Source organism: Oryza sativa, chromosome 10 (genome assembly GCF_034140825.1).
Source record: "Oryza sativa Japonica Group chromosome 10, ASM3414082v1".
Lineage (NCBI taxonomy): Eukaryota > Viridiplantae > Streptophyta > Magnoliopsida > Poales > Poaceae > Oryza > Oryza sativa.
In genome coordinates this window covers 9,682,655-9,701,295 of record NC_089044.1, presented here as the reverse complement: position 1 = coordinate 9,701,295, position 18,641 = coordinate 9,682,655, and the positions used below count along the sequence as shown (strand labels likewise).

The 18,641-nt window shown below is 46.0% G+C and overlaps 1 protein-coding gene and 1 long non-coding RNA gene across 2 annotated transcripts; one reads left to right on the top strand and one right to left on the bottom strand.

Moving 5' to 3' along the window:
• The first annotated feature begins 6,991 nt into the window (after positions 1 to 6,991).
• LOC107277691 (uncharacterized) lies at positions 6,992 to 7,517 on the top strand. The gene has a single exon (XM_015758365.3). The coding sequence runs from the start codon at positions 7,055 to 7,057 to the stop codon at positions 7,382 to 7,384; it is 330 nt and encodes a 109-aa protein (XP_015613851.1). The 5' UTR covers positions 6,992 to 7,054; the 3' UTR covers positions 7,385 to 7,517.
• Positions 7,518 to 9,751: 2,234 nt separating this feature from the next.
• Positions 9,752 to 10,488, bottom strand: LOC136353748 (uncharacterized). Its single transcript, XR_010737149.1, has 3 exons — positions 10,431 to 10,488; positions 10,209 to 10,340; positions 9,752 to 10,145 (listed from the first exon to the last, which is right to left on the bottom strand). It is a non-coding gene; the product is annotated as an uncharacterized lncRNA (long non-coding RNA).
• Between the last annotated feature and the right edge of the window lie 8,153 nt (positions 10,489 to 18,641).

Here is an 18,641-nt window from a genome sequence, read left to right as displayed (position 1 = left end):
GCCACACGCACGCGCTCGCCTCGCCTAGCCAGGGCAGGCGGCGTACGCGTCGAATGGTCAGTCAAAATTAATTCCTCACCCTTGCACAAATGCAACCTCCTATCCGGTTCGGTTACACAGAGTGGAGATCGTGTCCCTTGCGCAGATGCAACCTCCTATCCGGTTCGATTATACAGAGTGGAGATCGTGCGGACACCCTCTGTGCTGCACCGGCGATCGGGTCGCTCGTAGATATTACTCCATCCCGCTCGCCGGCGTGCACCGGCGATAGGGAGAGCAGTGCGCGCCTTCGTCGTCGCCCGCAACCGCGAGTAATTCCTGCTAAACAACCGATCTTTCAGCAACCTCGGTACGTGCTCAACATGTTGCGCATATTTGATATATTCATGTTTTACTGCCTAATTTACATGTGTAGATCCAATGATGCATTCATGCTAGTTTACATCTGCAATATCATGATTTATTTATGGAATAAATTAAATCATTATGTGCTTATAATTTCAACAATCAAAAACTTTATTATAGGCATTGTGATTTTACTATGGCTGGTTTTGCAAATGCACTGAGGCCGGATAAATTCATCGGTGTGCATTTTAAGACAAGGCAAATCAGGGTCACTCTGTGGCTGACAGCTATGAAATGCTTCTAGGTGAGTACTGACAAACCTATGGGAGTTCTTACTGCTGACCAGCAGAAAGAATTCGATGAGGCCACTACTCTCTTTGTGGGATGCATTCTTAGCGTTCTTGGCAATCGTCTAGTTGAGGTGTATATGCATATGAGTCGAGGTGTATAGAGCCAGATATTTTTTTTTGAACCCGGCAAAAGCTTTGTCATTTATATTAATAGAGTAGGAAAAATGGTTTACATACAGGGGGTTACTAAAATTCCCCTCCTGCAAGAGGTTTTGGGCTGCAGACTACGTGATCTCTCCTAAAATATGCAATCCTCCAAGAGCAACCGCCCCAGCCTTGACCTAGGTTCTTGCCTCTTTTATTTTCGCCACTATCGCTGCAGTAGTTGAGGCGTGGTGGCGGAAGATTCTTGCATTACGCTCACACCAAACCTCCCAGCACATTAGAATTATCATCGACTTCAAGGTCTTTGTCGAGGTGGGAGTGCACGATAGGAGGAAGTGACACCAATCGGTCCCCGAGGTAAGCCTACCCCAATCATGCATGAGCAGGTCCCAACTTTCCCATCATTGGATTTCTTCCCAGATTCTGCAGGTTACTCTACAAGAAGTCAATAGGTGCACGGCAGATTCCTGGGTGACTCGACATAGGGGACATAGTTGCTGATTCTGCCATCCTCTCTTCTGCAATCTATCCACCGTCCATATACAGATTTGGATGACCAGCCATGCAAAAAATTTACATTTTGGAGGGGCCCAACACTTCCATATGGTTTCATTGAAGGTAGATCTTGTGGCGCCGATGAATTGCAGCCGATATGCCAATTTTGTCGTGTATACTCCGTTGGCTGTCAGTTTCCATATGATGGTGTCTTCATGCTCATTGAAGGCCGGTGGCTGAAGTAGTCTAACCCAAAGGTCTACGTATTGGCGAAGATGTTCCGACGTGGAGAGTTCCTCTGTGCGGATAACGGAGATCCACACTCCTGCGTCCACGGCTTCCCTCACAGACCTATTTTTTCGTCTTGAAGCTTGGAAGATTAGTGGCGCTAAAGACTTCGGCGTTCGACCATCACTCAAGTGAGAGTGCCAGAAGCTCGCCTTCTTTCTGTCACCAATAGTGCTGGTTGTTGCCACAGCGAACAGATCTCTATCCTGATTGTCACAGGGTACCGGTGTTCCTATCCATGGCTTATCGGGGGCTGTCCATTCGTACCATAGCCAGCGGACTCTGAGAGCCTTTGCGAATTTGTGCAGTTCCAAGATGCCTAGGCTGCCCAAGTCCTTTGGCCTGCAGACCCTTTCCCAGTTGACTTTACATTTTCCTCCTGAGATGTTCTCGCCCCCCGCCCATAGGAATTTCCATCATAGTTTGTCAATTTCGTGTAGTGTGTTTTCAGGGATCTTTAGAGCAGTAAGGTGATAGATTGGTTGCGCCATTAGGACTGACTTTGTTAGTGACGTTCTTCCTGTTGCCCTCATGAGTTTCCCTTGCTAGGGTGCTAACTTTGTTACGATCTTGTCGAGTATCGGCTGGACGTGGATCTTTTTTAGCCTAGAGACAGTGAGGGGTAGTCCTAGGTATTTCAAAGGGAAAGTAGCAACCCTCGCCGGGAACGCAAGGAAGATGTCATGTAGATCGAGATTCCCGCAACGGATCGCCGCTATCCTGAGGGTTTACCTTCAGCCTGGTGACCTTTCCAAACATTGAAAGGAATTTTGAAAGATTTGTCATATCTCTGGTGGTTGGTGAAATGAAGTTAGCGGCATCGTCGGCGTAAAGTGAGGTTCTCAATCTCGCCGCCCTTCCATTGAGAGCCAGATCTTTGGCCTTGGGGATCTCGTGCTCCTTTAGGAACCTGGCGATGGAGCTGGTTCAAGGAGCATGGCATTGGCTCCCGTGCCCCGGCCGCCGTCTCCTCTTGCGGAAAAAACTCCCCTGAGTTGCTTCACTTTTCTAGACCTTGAAGCCCAACTCTTGCATTGCAGCTGCATGCCCACCTAAGTACCTATTACTGTACAATAATTCAACTTTGTTATCAAATATAATTGTTTGCATAGGAGTACAGAATATTTGAACCTTTGTTTCTCTGTGGTTCTAAAAGAAAGGACACCAAATTCGTCGCAAACTATTCTCAGCCAAAAAGGGAAAACGACTAGTTTAGATATGATTATTCATTTACGAGTACGGGTTTTCAGTCTTTATAAACTAACTGGAACTGTTTGAGATCGCTTAATCACTGACAATTATCATGCAACCCTATGTGATATGTTATTAACTAGGAATATATCTCTAACATTAACACTGCTAAGACTAGTAGCATCTACCGATTGAGGGACCAAGTTGGTTAGTAGATGATTGGAAAAAGTACACTGAAGGTCCCTCAACTTGTCATCGAATTACAAAATCATCCTCCAACCGCAAAACCAGATATAGGACATCCCTCAACTTACAAAACCGTTCACTTTAGGTCCTTCGGTGGTTTTGATCCCGGTTTCGTCCGATGTGGCGGCTGAGTCAGCGTGGGACCCACGTGGGTCCCACATGTAAGGGTGTACAGTCAGCACCTCTCCCTTCCCCCTTCTCCCCCTTCCTCTTCTCTCTCTATTTCTCTCTCTCTCTCTTCCCCTCTGCAGGATGCCCGGCGGGTGGGGAGCTCGTCGGGGCGAGGTGGGAGAGGACATCCGGCGGGCCGGCGATGCGGCGGCGGCGGCGGCGGCGTCGACGATGCGGGAGAAGGGAGAGCGTCACAGGCTCACCGCGCGTGCGACCTCGGGGTCGGGCCGTCAGAGAGGCCCGGGCGGTGGCGGCGAGGACGCCAAGGCGCGGGACTCCGGATGGTGGCGGCGGCATACGACGCGCTGCGGGCGCCAGTTTGGGACCAATATTAGAGGAGCAGAGAAAATTAGGGCCAGGCCGTCATCTCCCGACGATGGCGGCGAGGCAGAGGAAGGGCGGCGCGGCGAGGAGGGCTCGACGAAGAAGATGAGGAGCGTGGTGCTGCGGGAGGCCATGGCGGGGCTCCCGGAGCACGGCGACAGTCGCGTGAGGTACGACGACACGTGGTGACGGGCAAGCGAGGGCGGCGAAGGCGAGCCCACAGCGGTGGTGGCTAAGGAAGTAGTGGAGACGCGGTTGAGGAGTGGACGGCGACGGGCGGGAGCAGGCCGACGGCGGCAAGGGAGTTAGGCGAGCGCGGTGGCGGAGAGGCAGCGGCAGCAGCAGGCGAGCGCGGCTGCGGATGGGGAGCGGCGGCGCCGACGACTCCGCGCCACTCGGCCTCATCGTCGTCGGCGGCTTCGGGTGGGGGCGCCGCGCCGCCGGCTTCTCGTCGCTTGCCATGGCGCTGGAACGGGGGAGGACGGCCGGAGTGGCGGCTCGTTGGGGACGGCCTCGCGGAAGAGCAACGGCCGGAAGGACAACGGCGGCGACAACACGTCGGCCGGCCAACTCCCTCCTCGCCGTCTCCATCCCTACTTCCCTCCCGCTGTCGCCGTCTCCGTCTTCCGCTCCTCCCTCGCCCCGGATGGGAGTTTCGTCGGAGCGGCATCCTCCTCCTCCACCTCTCCACTGCCATTCCCCTCAAGCTCCCCCTTCGCTCTGCCCCTGTGGTCTCGCCACCGACGCTCCTCCCCGCTCGCGTGCGCCGACCTCGTCGACCGGGGTGACTTCAACGGGGCACGCCGCGACGGGACACTGTGCTCGCCGCCGCCGACCTCGTCGAGCGGGGTGACTTCGACGGGGACAAGAGAGGCCATGGCGATGCCCGACCGTGGCATGCTCCTCTGCACCAGCGACCGCGCCCGCGCCCGCCGCACCGTCCTGCCGCGCCGCCCTGGCTGCTCTTCGCCGGCCACCGCCCATGGAGAGGGAAGGAGAGAGGAAGTGAGTTGATGGGGAGGGTAAGAAGTGGTGACGTGGACAGTCTAACATGTGAGTCCCACGCTGACTCAGCCGCCACGTCGGACAATACCAGGGTCAAAACCACCGAAGGACCTAAATTGTAACTCGATGACAAGTTGACGGACCTTCGGTGCACTTTTTCCTAGATGATTTGGTCCTGCACTACCAATTTCTTATTAGGATTTTTAGCGGTAAAAAAATGAGTTGTTATATATGAGCTGCAGACAGCAGCACAAAAACTGGTGTTCCACTATTAGTTTGACTTGGCCGACAGAGAGAGGAACACACATTCTTTTTAGCGAGATGATGGAAGGAACACACATTCTTTTTAGTTGGAATGGCAGTTTGCAACACACTGGATTGAAGAATCAGTAGCTGTAGAGATGTTCGTTATCTTAACCAATCATGGAGTTAGGTAATCTATTAGAATATTCAGCTTATTCTGCCGCGGATGCAGATCGTGATTGCTGTTTTGTTTTCGTGGGAGGTCGTATTTATATGTAGGCTAAACGGGGTAAGGAAATTTGAGAATTACAGAGTAAAGTCTATCACCGGTCCCTAAACTTGTACCGTTGTATCATTCCGGTCCCTAAACTCGCAAATCGACCGTTCAGGTCCTCAAACTTATTCGACTGTGTCATCTCGGTCCCTAAACTTGCATATCACTTGTTTAGGTCCTCCAACTTGTTCAGCTATGTCACCCTGGTCCCTAAACAGGATGGTCTAAAAACTTTATATCAAAAAATAATTCATAAATTTTTCATGTGAACTCTAATGAAGACGAACTTTATATCAAAATTATAGCTCTCGACACGACCTACAACTTTGTAGTTGAAAAGTTTTTGAATTAAAACTGTTTAGGGTCCCAAAATATTATTGCATGTTTATAGATTTTGAAATTTTAATTTTAAAATTACATTTTGGGACAAAAAATGACTTAAAATAAAAAAAAATCAACTACAAAGTTGTAGATCGCATCGAGGGCTACAAGTTTGATATAAAGTTTGTCTTCATTAGAGTTTACATGAAAAATTTATAAATTATTTTTAAATATAAAGTCTTTAGACCGTCCTATTTGACCCAGATGATATTCAAATCCAAGTTTAGGGACCGGGGTGATACAACTGAATAAGTTGGATGACCTAAACGAGTGATCTGCAAGTTTAGGGACCGGAATGATACAGTCGAACAAATTTGAGGACCTGAACGGTCGATTTGCGAGTTTAGGGACCGGGATGACGCAGCGGTACAAGTTTAGAGACCGGTGAAGGACTTTACTCTAGAATACACTAGACTAGAGTCTAGAGTATACATAGACATGCTGCATAGTACCATGTAAGTGGCCAATTTTTTTTTTTGGTTGGCAAAACAGATTATGTGATATCGCCCCACAAACGTGCAAGCACAAGTTATATATTTGCCATCAAACCTGCAAGCACAAGCTCAACTCTAGATATTGAGAAAAATACATATATCCGGCTAATAATGTAGCTACGCTTTGTGTAATTATGATTTTTCGCCACTGATGTTATAACTCATGAACAGATAGATTCTACATAATAAATATTGTCTCTTTATCTAACTAGATGAAACTCCGCGCGTTGCAAAAGTTTAGTATGATAAGAGCAAATAAAAATAATATTTAAGATAGCTAAACAACATAAGTTTACGTAAGTTGATGTGGTTTATATAATGATGATTCAAAAGTAAAAGTAAGAAGATGTAGCTTTATAACAGAAGAAAAGGAGGCAGATAATTTGGACTATACATTTACGATCAAAGGGCTAAAAATAATTAAGGTTATATGGTTTAATGAGAGAAGAAAACGAGGAAGATAATTTGGACCATAGATTAATCATCCAAAAACTAAAAATAATTGTGATATGGCTTAATGAGAGAAGAGATAAATAACATGAACTAAGTGAGGATGAACTATATAGATATATAGGATATTATAAAAAATGATGGAGAGATTTAAAATATTATGTGATTTATGTGACATGATGATTTAACATGCTTACATTTTAAAGCTCTAAAATTTAATAATTATAAAATAAGTAATATAACATTCTGTACAGATGTTCAAATGTAATAGTTGCTAGTGGAAGATGATGTGACCTTCTTTTTGCATGTTGAGTTTTAGATTTTAGTGGGTTGTAACTTTATATAGGATAATTAATAAATATTACCTATCTTCATTAACAAATTATTATTATTATTATTATTATTATCATCATCATTATCGTATACAAAACAAATATATTCACATATACCAGTCACATTAAAACTTACTGAAAAAAGAGTAGTGGGAGCCCAATCATACCAGAGCTGGAATAGTCTAGTTTTTTTTCTTTTTTTAAAAAAAAAGAGAGAGACGGAGAAAGAGAATTCAAATGACAAGCTGGATTGGAGGCCCATCATATCACGCTTAAAAACCTCTCCTCACCCTCGCGCTCACTTCCTACTCCATCTGCTCCCGCCATCGCAGTATCGCACCAATCTCAAAGCACACCACCATGGCGCGACGTCGCATCCTACCCCTCCTCCTCGTCCTCCTCCTCACCGTCGCCGTGGCAACGTCGTCGGCGTCCGCCTACGGCGCCGATGATGGCGTGACCGTGATGAGGCGCGTTCTGGACACCGCCGCGCCTGCACCGGCCCCGGGCCCCGCCCCCGGCGGCGCCATGGCGAACACGACGACGAGCGGGTACATCAGCTACGACGCCCTGTTCGCGGACCGCGTGCCGTGCTCGCTGCGCGGCGCGTCGTACTACAACTGCCATCCCGGCGCGGAGGCCAACCCCTACACGCGCGGCTGCTCCGCCATCACGCAGTGCCGCGGCTAGCTAGCTTAATTAGCTAGGCCGCCGCACTGCCGGCGAGATCGTCTCGTCGCGCCATCCTTTTCTTCTCTCCTGCAGTCAATTGTTCTTTCTGTTGGATCTGATTTGGTGATTGATTCATGATTTATCGGTGTAATGTTGTATACTTGTCAAATTGTTGGAAAGATATATATATATATATATATATATATATATATATATATATATATATATATATATATATATATATATATATATATATATATATATATATATATATATATATCTTAATTAAGACACTCCTAATTCAAATTGTGAGTGATGTTAATTTGTGCGCATCAGCGCAGTTAACAGAGAGTGAATGTGAAGTTGGTGCCAGTATTTGAATAATGGATCAAAAATGCTAGTAATTAATACTTCCAGGCGGTCATAATCCAGCTTTGTTCTAACATTTACGGTTTAACCTGGTTTAACCATAGTCCATGGTTGTAATGAGCTGTTCGGGACTTTGGATTTTATTCATGCAATTTTTTCTTTCTGGTTTTGTAATCAAGGATTTTGTATTACCTCTCCTGTATGTTTGATCAGAACCGTTGTGCACCAATGCAATCTTCGGTTTATTTTGGCAATCTTCAACAATTCGTTGATCGTAACCACTGCAGATGATGAGAAAGCCTGACAGCGAACGAATAATGTATATTATAATCTGGGATCCTTGGATGTAAATGTAATTTCCAGAGTAACCGACAAAATCATGTGCTGCCCTTCCTCCAACCTCTGCGTGGTTGTCATGCTCAAAAAATCACGGCAGAAGAAGCGGAGAGAGATCAGATAAAACTGTGTAGTTGTTGCCACGTTTCTGCAACGCAGAATCAACTCCTCTGACTTCATCTATTCAGGTCAATTTAGACATATAAATTATGTTGGTATGACAGCTGCAGAAGGAAACATGAGTAGTGGTGATCCGTGATCAAAGAGGAGATGCATGCACGCTGCCCACTAATTCAACAAGATGATGATGGCGGGAACATGCAAACATTCTCTTAGTTTTTTTTATATATTTTTAAGAATGGCATTCTTTTATTTGGAATGGCAGTTTGCAACACATGGAATTGAATTGAAGAATCAGTGTAGTGTACATTATCAATCTATCATAATCCAATCATATCGATTGATGGCCCATTGGGATCTTCAGGGAAGAAGTCTCATGTGGATGCAGTCCTAGTTGACCTCAGGCTTTCCGTAATCCAAACAGGAGAATTTCCTCACCTGGTTGGTACTGGAGCTCAAAGGAGACGAATTTTTTTTATTTTTAATTTTTTTTATTAAAAGTTTTACAAAAATAATTTTCCATTTTGAAAATTGACGGAAGTAGTCGCCTACCGCCCTCTGGGAAGGCGATTTTTAAAAATCGCCCTCCCAGAGGGCGGCGAAAATGACGTGGCAGACGGCCGTTCGCTCTCGGGCGACGGCCGTCAACGAAATTTGCAGGCGGCCCCCTTGCCGCCCTCCGCGAGGGCGATTTTGTACTGTGCGGGGGGCCGCCTGCAAATGGGCGGCGAGGGGGGGCATGGAAATTTGCAGGCGGCCCCCTTGCCGCCCTCCGCGAGGGCGATTTTGTACTGTGCGGGGGGGCGCCTGCAAATGGGCGGCGAGGGGGCATGGAATTTTGCAGGCGGCCCCCTTGCCGCCCTGGGGGAGGGCGATTTTGTACTGTGCTCTATATTTTTGTATAAATATCAATAGTTATCAAATCTTTTTATATTGAAAACTATACAAGATTAAAATCTCCAAGACTGGTAAAATACAATTTTATTATTTTTTAGGGCATATTTGGATTGTTACCGTACAAATATTTTGTTACCGTACAAATATTTTATTAAGTTTTAGGGCATATTTGGATTGTTAGTGCCAAATTTTTCTTCACGACCAAATATTTGGTAAGGTAAAATTGCATTTGATCATATTTGGTTTGCTGCCAAAATGTAAAATTGTAGTGAAGAATGTTCTACATAATCTCAAATCTAGATTACGTATTACCAATGAATAGGCTTCCATTTTCGTGTGTTGTGTTCTAGTGGGAAAGAAGATATGAAGAGGTTGCCTTCAGATTGTCAATTATATAGCGTCGTTTTCACTGCAATATATGTGAACTCAATGAGATACATTATTCATTAGATGTGACAAGACGATCACGCGTGGGCGTGATTCACTTTATGTAAACAGGCAGCGCCGAAAGTTGATAGTGATAACTCGAGCTGCCGCTTTTCATGTGTGCTGTTGTGGACTGTGCGCGCTACTGGATCTGACACTACCGTGCAGCGCCGAAAGTGTGTTGTCATGAGCATAAGTTGTTCTAGCACCATATGAATGAAAAGAACTATGTAGACGAGACAAACACAAGTAGTACTGCAGTAGTAATAGCAAAAGTAGTACTGCTTTACAAGTTTGTAAGCCAAAAGAAACGGTCACATAAGGACTGAAGAGGTAGAACACTACTGACGAGGCCTCTTACCCCTGTCCCTCCTACCCTGCGCCCTAATGTGCCCGTGGGAGTACGTGAGTCGGTCCGGGGGTACGGCACGGCCAACCCGTCCTGCCTGTACAGGTGTGACCTCTGGCTGCTCCTGAGTGTGCGCCTCTGGAGCTCCTCCAAGCTGAGAGGAGCCTAGTACGTCGTGGTGGTCTGCACCGTGCAAGTCGTCGTCGTAGAACTGGCTAGTAGGACCAGTCCTACCGGCGTGAGACGAAGAGGCCCCAGTACCGAAGATCCCGGCTGCAAATCCTGCTGGACAAGGACCATCAGTTTCGTACAGGTATTTAACAGTATTAATAAAAAGTAAAGTACCGTGTGGGCGAGGGATCGACGCTCCGTGAGAGGAAGAGCTGGCGAACGCGCCCGAAGAGGTGGCGAACGCCCCTGCGGAGCTCGTGGAAGCGCCGGTCGTGCCTGCGAACGCGCTCGAAGGCAGACGAGGTCCTGCGATGAGGAAACGTGCAGTTAAAACATGGTGACATAATCGTGCAAAAGCTGAAACAAAAATGAACTAATATCTGGGCTGAACTGTACCGTGCGAAACCGGTGCTGTAGGTCGCACTGCTCCGAAGCTAGGGGCGTTCGAAGGCAAACGAGGTCCTGCGAGGATGGAACATCAAGTTACGACGGGGTGATGTTTTCGTACAAAAACAGAAACAAAACTTAAGAAACCTCTGGGCTGAGCAGTACCGTGCGAAATAGGTGCCGTAGGTCGAGGTCCTGCTCCGACGGTAGGCGCGCGAGGCCGTGGTTGTACCGGACCAGCTGGAGGTACGACGTCCACGGCGCTGCGACAGGAGAAGACGCGCATGACCGCACGCATCTTCTCCTGCATCCGGTCGAAGGTCGTCCTCTGCTCAACGTCAGTCAAGTGCAAACCTCTGTTCAACCTTACTTGGACTGCGGTGATATCGGCACTGATATCCCGTGCGGCATCAGCCTATGCAAGATGGAAATAACAAATTCAGTAGTTGTCCTATATTATGCAAGATAAATGAAATAATTGTAAGAAGTAATACAAATTGGACGTACCGCCACGAAGTAGTCCCGGTCACGGTGCGTGGGATACGCGTCCGTGACAGCGGCAACGTGCGGCTCTGGGGCGTCTGGAGTGAAGGTCACACGCGCACGAGTGCGAGGAAGGTACCAGCGAAGGTAGTCACGGTAGTTCTCCTCCGTTGTGGGAAGAGCTCGTTGATCACCTCCTCTTTAGCTAACACCCAGTCGTCAACGTACTGCTGTACACGTGGAGCCCAAAGTGCTCCTGCTAGCTGTCCCCGTCGAGTCAACCTGTGAAGAGAGGTAAATTATATGGCTCGATGAAGTAATTATCATAAAAAGAAATGAACAATCCGAACTCACGAGTGGTCGGCAGGGAGGACGGTCGGCTGCACGTTGCCCGGAAACACCTGCCTAAGTCCGAACTGTCTCATCACACGCTGCGGGCAGTGAGGCTCAACGAAAATGTCGAACACCATCGGCAGGATGGTGAGCCAGTAAGCCTGGTCGCGTGTGCACAAGGACGAAAGTCCTAGCGGTGCTCTCGCAACGACGGCCTCTTCTGTGTACGGCTCCCAGATGACGTCGCTCGGCTGGAGACGGTCAAACTCGAACACGAAGTCCGGGTAACCACGTCTCACCTGGACGTGATCGTAACGACGCTGCAATAAACATGATCGGAATTAGACATGTTATGTGAAGAAAAAAAAAAGACGACTGATAAACTTATAACGCAGCGAAGTTGCACTAACCCCACGTCGACACCAGTAAGTCCCCATCGTGGGACCGTCCTCTGGCCACTGCGCGCTGCGACCAACCCCGTAGGGTGCGCTGTCCACCACTGGTCAACCTATGGCAAACCTCTCGGCTGCCCAAAGCTGAAGCAACATAGGGCAGCCAGCGATGATCGCTCCCGCGTCAGTCTTCGTGCACGCCTCACAGAGGGCACGGTACGTGGCTGCTAGCACGGCAGAACCCCAGCTCCACTGCGGCACGTCCTGTGGCTGAGCATCCGCGATGGACCGTGCGTAGTGGACCAGCCGGAAGTCCACAGCGTGCCCGTGGGTGCTAGTGAACATCACCCACCCGAACAACCACAACAGGTACGCCTCAAGGGAGCGTCGGACCGAGTAATCATCAGCGTCAGGGTGCAGAAGGTCCGCCTACAATTAAGAATGAAATGTTAGTACAAAACACTCATTCGGTCGCAAATAAGCACGTATGATAATAACAACTTATTTACTTACAGTGAACTGGAGCAACCAAGCCTTGCTAGGCCCGACTGTAGAGTACGGAGGAAGGGTGGTGGTCGGTCCTAGGTGTGGAAGGCGCATCACCTGCTCGAAGCGCGCAGTGATATCCTCCTTCCACCCAAAAACACCGTCCACGGGACCAACTGCTGCTCCCGCCAGCGGTAGCCCGAGCAGGTACGACACGTCCTGCAGTGTCGGAGCCATCTCCCCACAGGGAAGGTGGAACGTGTGCGTCTCAGGTCTCCAGCGGTCTACAAGAGCGGCAAGGAGTGACCGGTCTGCATCCCACCGCTTCGCTGGGTCACGGTCGTCCGCCGCAGCCTCAACAAGCCTACAAAGTGGTAGAAGGCCTGGCGCACGCAACCTGTATAGAGCAAACTTCAAACATAAGTACAACACAAAGCAAAGTTGAGTTGAAATGAGAACATACGCGTACCAAGGAACGTGACGGGGGTCGACACGCAACCACTCGCGCGACGTGCGTGGACGGAAGGTGCCGAGCTGTGCACCCTCGACTGCTGACAGGAACGAGCGGTGGTTCCTGTCAATCCCACGGTTCAACAGCGCCGGTGTGTCGTACGCCATACCTGCATCAAATAGGTTGATCAGAAACATATAAATAATTAGTTCAACATAAGTAATAAATGTTCATAAGCGAATTACTAACACATATTAAACAAGAGTACAAACAAACAAAAGTGTTTAGTCCGAACACTCATCACGATAACATTATGATACAACACCGAATAGTTCGCAATACTACTAGTACAACAATAGTCGGAGGTACTCATTACAACAACATTGAATTGAAATTACACGATAGAAGTATTTAGTCCGAACACTCATTACATCACAACAGCATTTTATTTCCTAAATCGAAAGCATTGTTACACCATGGAATCGCCTGCTGCGCGACGACGCCTTGGCCTTGCGCGCCTGCTTGTTGTTCCTTCACCAGGTGGTCGCCTACCATCACTTGCCTGTCCAGATGGACTAGCATCTGCGCCGCTTGGAACTTCTGCATTCTTCGGGCATTTCTTGTAAGTATGGCCGCGCAGATCACACTTGCTGCAGCGTAAAGTCCTCCCACCTGCTTCTGACTCATCCATATCATTTCTGATGCGTCTAGTTTGGCGTCGACCCTTTTTCACCCTTAACTTAGATGGATCTGGAATATAAAAAACTTGGGCACTCAGCATTGTGTAAGATCCTGAGATCCCGAACCCATATATCTCCTCACTCCATGTATGAAAGATTGCTTCTTTCCTGAAATAATTTGAGACGTACACATTGGGAGATATGCCACAATCACTGGCAGCAGTAAGAACGTGTGAGCAAGGAAGGTGATGAAGCTTCGGCTTCATACAACTGCAGGTACATCCACCATCCGCCTTCAAGACACATTCCTGCACGGCTTGCTTGCGATAGATACCACGTCTGCTCCTATCAACACACATTATTTCATACCGATGCACTTGTGTGCCTTGAGCAACAACTCGATGTCTCCGTGCCTTTTTGATTTTATCTTCCATGTACTTTGTCACTACGTTGCCAAACACTATGTTGTTATCGGCCATGGACGGACCAATTTTCTTGTATCGATCCCTAAAGTAGGCTTGCGTGCCGTGAAGGATGAATTCAACAATAGCAACCAATGGAAGTACCCGAACTCCTCGCATTACCCAGTTGTACACCTCTGCCAAATTGGTTGTCATTATGCCATACCGAGATCCATCGGTGTCGAACAATAGAGACCACTTCTCCTTAGGCTCATTCTCAATCCACTGAGTGAAATTTCTGATGGACGACCCTGACCTCCTTCTCATTGTTGGTGGGTCATCATGTAATGCACCAAGAGGTATGGGAGGCTCGTCACCTTCAACTAGTGGTCTGCGAGATTGCTTATCTGTTTGCTTCGTTGTCAACTCATCCAACTTGTCCCACAACTCATTAAATTTCTTCTCTTGGTTCTGTGCACAGAGCCTCTTAAAGAGCTCCATAAGATGCTTGTTCTTGAATTGCTTGTAGAAATTTGCACCCATGTGACGCATGCACCACCGACTCCGAACATCAGGCCACTTAGCTAGAAGTCCCTTCTCATCCCAACCGTTCTGCAAGTAGTCAATAGCCCGCAACATACCCGCATGACGATCATGTATAAGGCAAACGTTGGGCCTCATACGCACCACTGCAATGTGCACTCTCTCTAGGAACCAGTACCAGCTTTCAGTGTTCTCACTCTCTACAAATGCAAAAGCCATAGGTAGAACCTAGTTGTTCCCATCACACCCAATTGCTGTCAATATCTGACCTCGGTATTTACCTGTCATAAAAGTTCCATCTATGCATAGAACAGGTCGACAATGCACAAAAGCATTGATGCAAGCACCCAATGAGAAAAAGGCTCTTTGCAGCACACTCTTTGTTCGATCATTAACCGATGTAAATGTAAGTAGGTCATAGTACGTATTATTATTCCTCTGGGCAATGGTGGCTAACAAACGAGGCAAATTATCATAAGAAGCTTCAAATGTGCCATACCTCATCTCAATGATCTTTTGTTTGGCTCTCCAGGCCTTTGCATAGCTTATGGTGTACTTGAATTTGTTCTCGATGTGCCTAATAATTGATTTTGGTTCAAAGCCAATGTTACCAACAACACTGCTGTACATCTCACTTGCCACAAAAGCTGAAGTGATGTTTCGGTGATACTTCTCCACCCCTTGTAAGTAGCACTTGTGCTCGGTCACAATGCTAACTTTCCAATAATCATTCCATTTACCCTTATATGCATGGACACGCCACGGACAATCTTCCTTCATGCACCTCACTTCATACACATAATTTGTTGACTTGACCACCCTAAACTCTCTCTGCAAGGAAACTGCCCAATGCTTCACCGCCTCCTTCATCTCATCCTTATGAGCATACCTTGCACCCTCAATTACCTCGTTCTCCTTATACTCCCAGGGTACATGATCACCCTCTGATATAACAAGTCCAGAGAAGTCCTCATTTGCCCAATCAGTGGCCATTATATCACCTTCCTCATCGGATGATGCGTCGTCGTCCACTTCCTCATTATCCGAATCTTCCCTCTCCATTTCATCAACAATTATACCGACTCTCTTCCCCTCATCCGCCATGCCCATAGCCTGCTCCTCCCTTGGTTGATTTTCCTCATTTTGCATCGATGGTCCAACAACATCCCCTGCATTGATAGGACCCTCTACATCTTCGGTTTGCATTGAAACATTTATATCTTTCTCTTGTACCGACACAAATATAACGAGGGGCCATGACCGTTCAAAAGCCATTTCCACATACCGTCTCCAAGCATCAGTGCTGTCCATCGGCATTAGTTCCCAAAAATAACCTTCTGTTGCACGACTCACTACAACTGACACTGACATTGTGTAGACTTCTTGGTCTATTCTAAATCCTCTCAACAACCAACTATAAATTGACTGAAATGTTCTCTCCGCAGGCCTATCGATGCCCTTAGATGTCATTACAAAATCTGACAGATCAACACCATCTGGACCAAATCTAATATTTCCTTCACCGTGAACTATCTGAAATGTGACCTTACTTGACATTGTGCCTGATGAAAACAATAACTGCGTTAACCTCGCATTTCTGTACTACGCCTTAAGTTACATTCTCTACAATATTGTTCTCTAAATTTCTAAAATTACGTTACATTCTCCAGATCAAACTAAACTACATCTTACAATTAACACTACTGTCTATGTCTCAATTCATACTATTATATTCTATGCTCTGGATCTACACATATGTGCTGTGTGCTACAGATGTGCTAAAATATATGGAACTAAAACTAAAACGCAACATATATACTCAAACATAACATATTAGTACAAATGCAAAAGATGTATGGGAGCATACCTGTGATGAATTGAGCGAACCAGCAGGGCTTCGCCGCTCCCCTTCTGCTGCCCTCCCCTCTCTCTCTTTCGTTTTTTTTGGATTTTTAGTGAATATAATGAAATTTCACAGAGGAGGGACTGGGCTTTATAGGGGGAGAGGCAAAAATCGCCCTCCCCCAGGGCGGCAAGGGGGCCGCCTGCAAAATTCCATGCCCCCTCGCCGCCCATTTGCAGGCGGCCCCCCCCACAGTACAAAATCGCCCTAGCGGAGGGCGGCAAGGGGGCCGCCTGCAAAATTCCATGCCCCCCCTCGCCGCCCATTTGCAGGCGGCCCCCCGCACAGTATAAAATCGCCCTAGCGGAGGGCGGCAAGGGGGCCGCCTGCAAATTTCGTTGACGGCCGTCGCCCGAGAGCGAACGGCCGTCTGCCACGTCATTTTCGCCGCCCTCTGAGAGGGCGATTGGGCGGTAGGCGACTACTTCCGTCAATTTTCAAAATGGAAAATTATTTTTGTAAAACTTTTAATAAAAAAAATTATAAATAAAAAAAATTCCAAAGGAGACCATATGACCCACAAAAGAATTTGGGCTTCAAATCAAACAAAACCAAATGGCCTGAAAGCCCAGTTCCCAAAAACAGCAGCTTAACAAGCCCAAATTTGAACCAATGGCATGTGGGCCAAGCTAGTAGATGCCCCACAAATCAGTAATATGGATCCACCCAGTCCATATCCCCTGATATACCACGCTGAGCTTTATCATGCATGCCGGAGCAGATCACTGTTCTGCTCAACAAATTACCTGCACATGATCTAAAGGACTGATTGTTCCAGGATAGGAGCATCCGACAGTAATTTCGTTTTGAAGTTATATATATATAACTGAGATTTTGAGGAATTTTATCAGTGATTTTTTGGGATTACTAGATTTGTAACACAGTTTGCATTGCGTTGAATGTTATGATACTATTTCATTAGGCAGGTGGGAAAGTGCTTTTATTCATCGACATCCACTTGTTTTCTACATGTTACCTAAATATTTATTAATGTTTTTTAAAAAAATGACAAAATAGATTAATATGAAATATATATCTCTTCACAAGCATGTAATTTTAAATTTAACTTCTACAAGCTGTAACAAAAATTAAAAAAAAATACAACTCTGAATGTTTGTGTACTAGTTTTAGTTTAATTTATTGTTCTGTTACAACTTCTAGAAATCAAATATGACCTACACGTTTGTGGAGTATATCTCTTATTAATGAGGAAAATTTCTTGTGTGCCTCCTTAAATTTCAACCAATCCCTTCTATGTTTACGAGTTTTGCTCACTCCTTTTTATACTCCTGAATTTTGATTTGGATTCTCTCCACACCATTTCCATCTGCCGACTGTTTAATTCCTATAAAATTATCCATTTTTCCTTTAGTCATGGAAGAAAGTGATCATAGAGAATATCGTTGGAGTCTAGTATAACAAACTTATGAATATTATAGTCACACAACAAAGATTTTGACAAACTTCTTCATTCCTTGCGTGCCCAAGGTAAATTTGATTTTTTATATAACCACTAAAGGTCATGTAACGAAAATTGTATAGAAGAGATCAAAAGCAAAATTTTGGGGTATACAAGGAATTGAGAAAAACTCAAGTACGTAGAAGAGATTGACTTAAACTAAAATCTTGTTAATGCTTTTTAACTTTTTTATGACTATTTAGATGATATGTAAGAAATGGTGAGATGTCTACTCGAGGGATAAAAATCCATCTCCACACACAGATCACATGTTGTTCCAAACCAAATTTTGACAAATTAGTTGAAACAGGTAAATAAAACGCTGCAGTGTCGTCCTTATGGTAATATGGTGCGGCATTTTTCTCGAAGAAGAATACAGTACGCAAATTTGAACTCTTTGATATGGATATTCCCGATGAGTGTGACATGCGAAACGTAAATAGCGGATTATTTCCTGCCTATCTTTATTTAAAGATTTTCCTGCCTATCTCGAAAAACTCTGTGTTCGGCCCTCCTCCCAGCACGCAAAATAAAGCTAGTATTATTGCATGATTAATTAAGTATTAACTATTTTTTTGAAAAATGAATCAATATGATTTTTTAAAATAACATTTATATAGAAAGTTTTTGCATAAATCACACCGTTTAGCAGTTTGAAAAGCATGCGCGCGAAAAACGAGAGAGGTGGGTTGGGAAAATAGGGGAAAGAACACAGCCTTAATAGTCTTTAGTCTATCTACAAATAAAATTATTTTGTAGCAATTCCATCACATTAAATCCAAAGTTCCACTTGTTCTAGGCTTCTAGCAGCCTTTCAAGCTCACTTTTCATCATGCAGTTACTACAAGTTTGCTAGACCAGGATATGTGTCCACTACAAGCTTTTTTTTGAAACCTATGTCCACTACAAGCTGACAAAAACAAGGGTTGGCAAGATGTCAACACTATGTAACATGATGTCAACACTGTGACACTTCAAGGTCCAAAAAGAGAGTACATGGATGATCTTTTTCCTTCTCCTAGATCATGTTTATGCCCTATATATAAATTCTCTCCAACCATCTTCTTGTGTTCATGACTCTTCTCAATC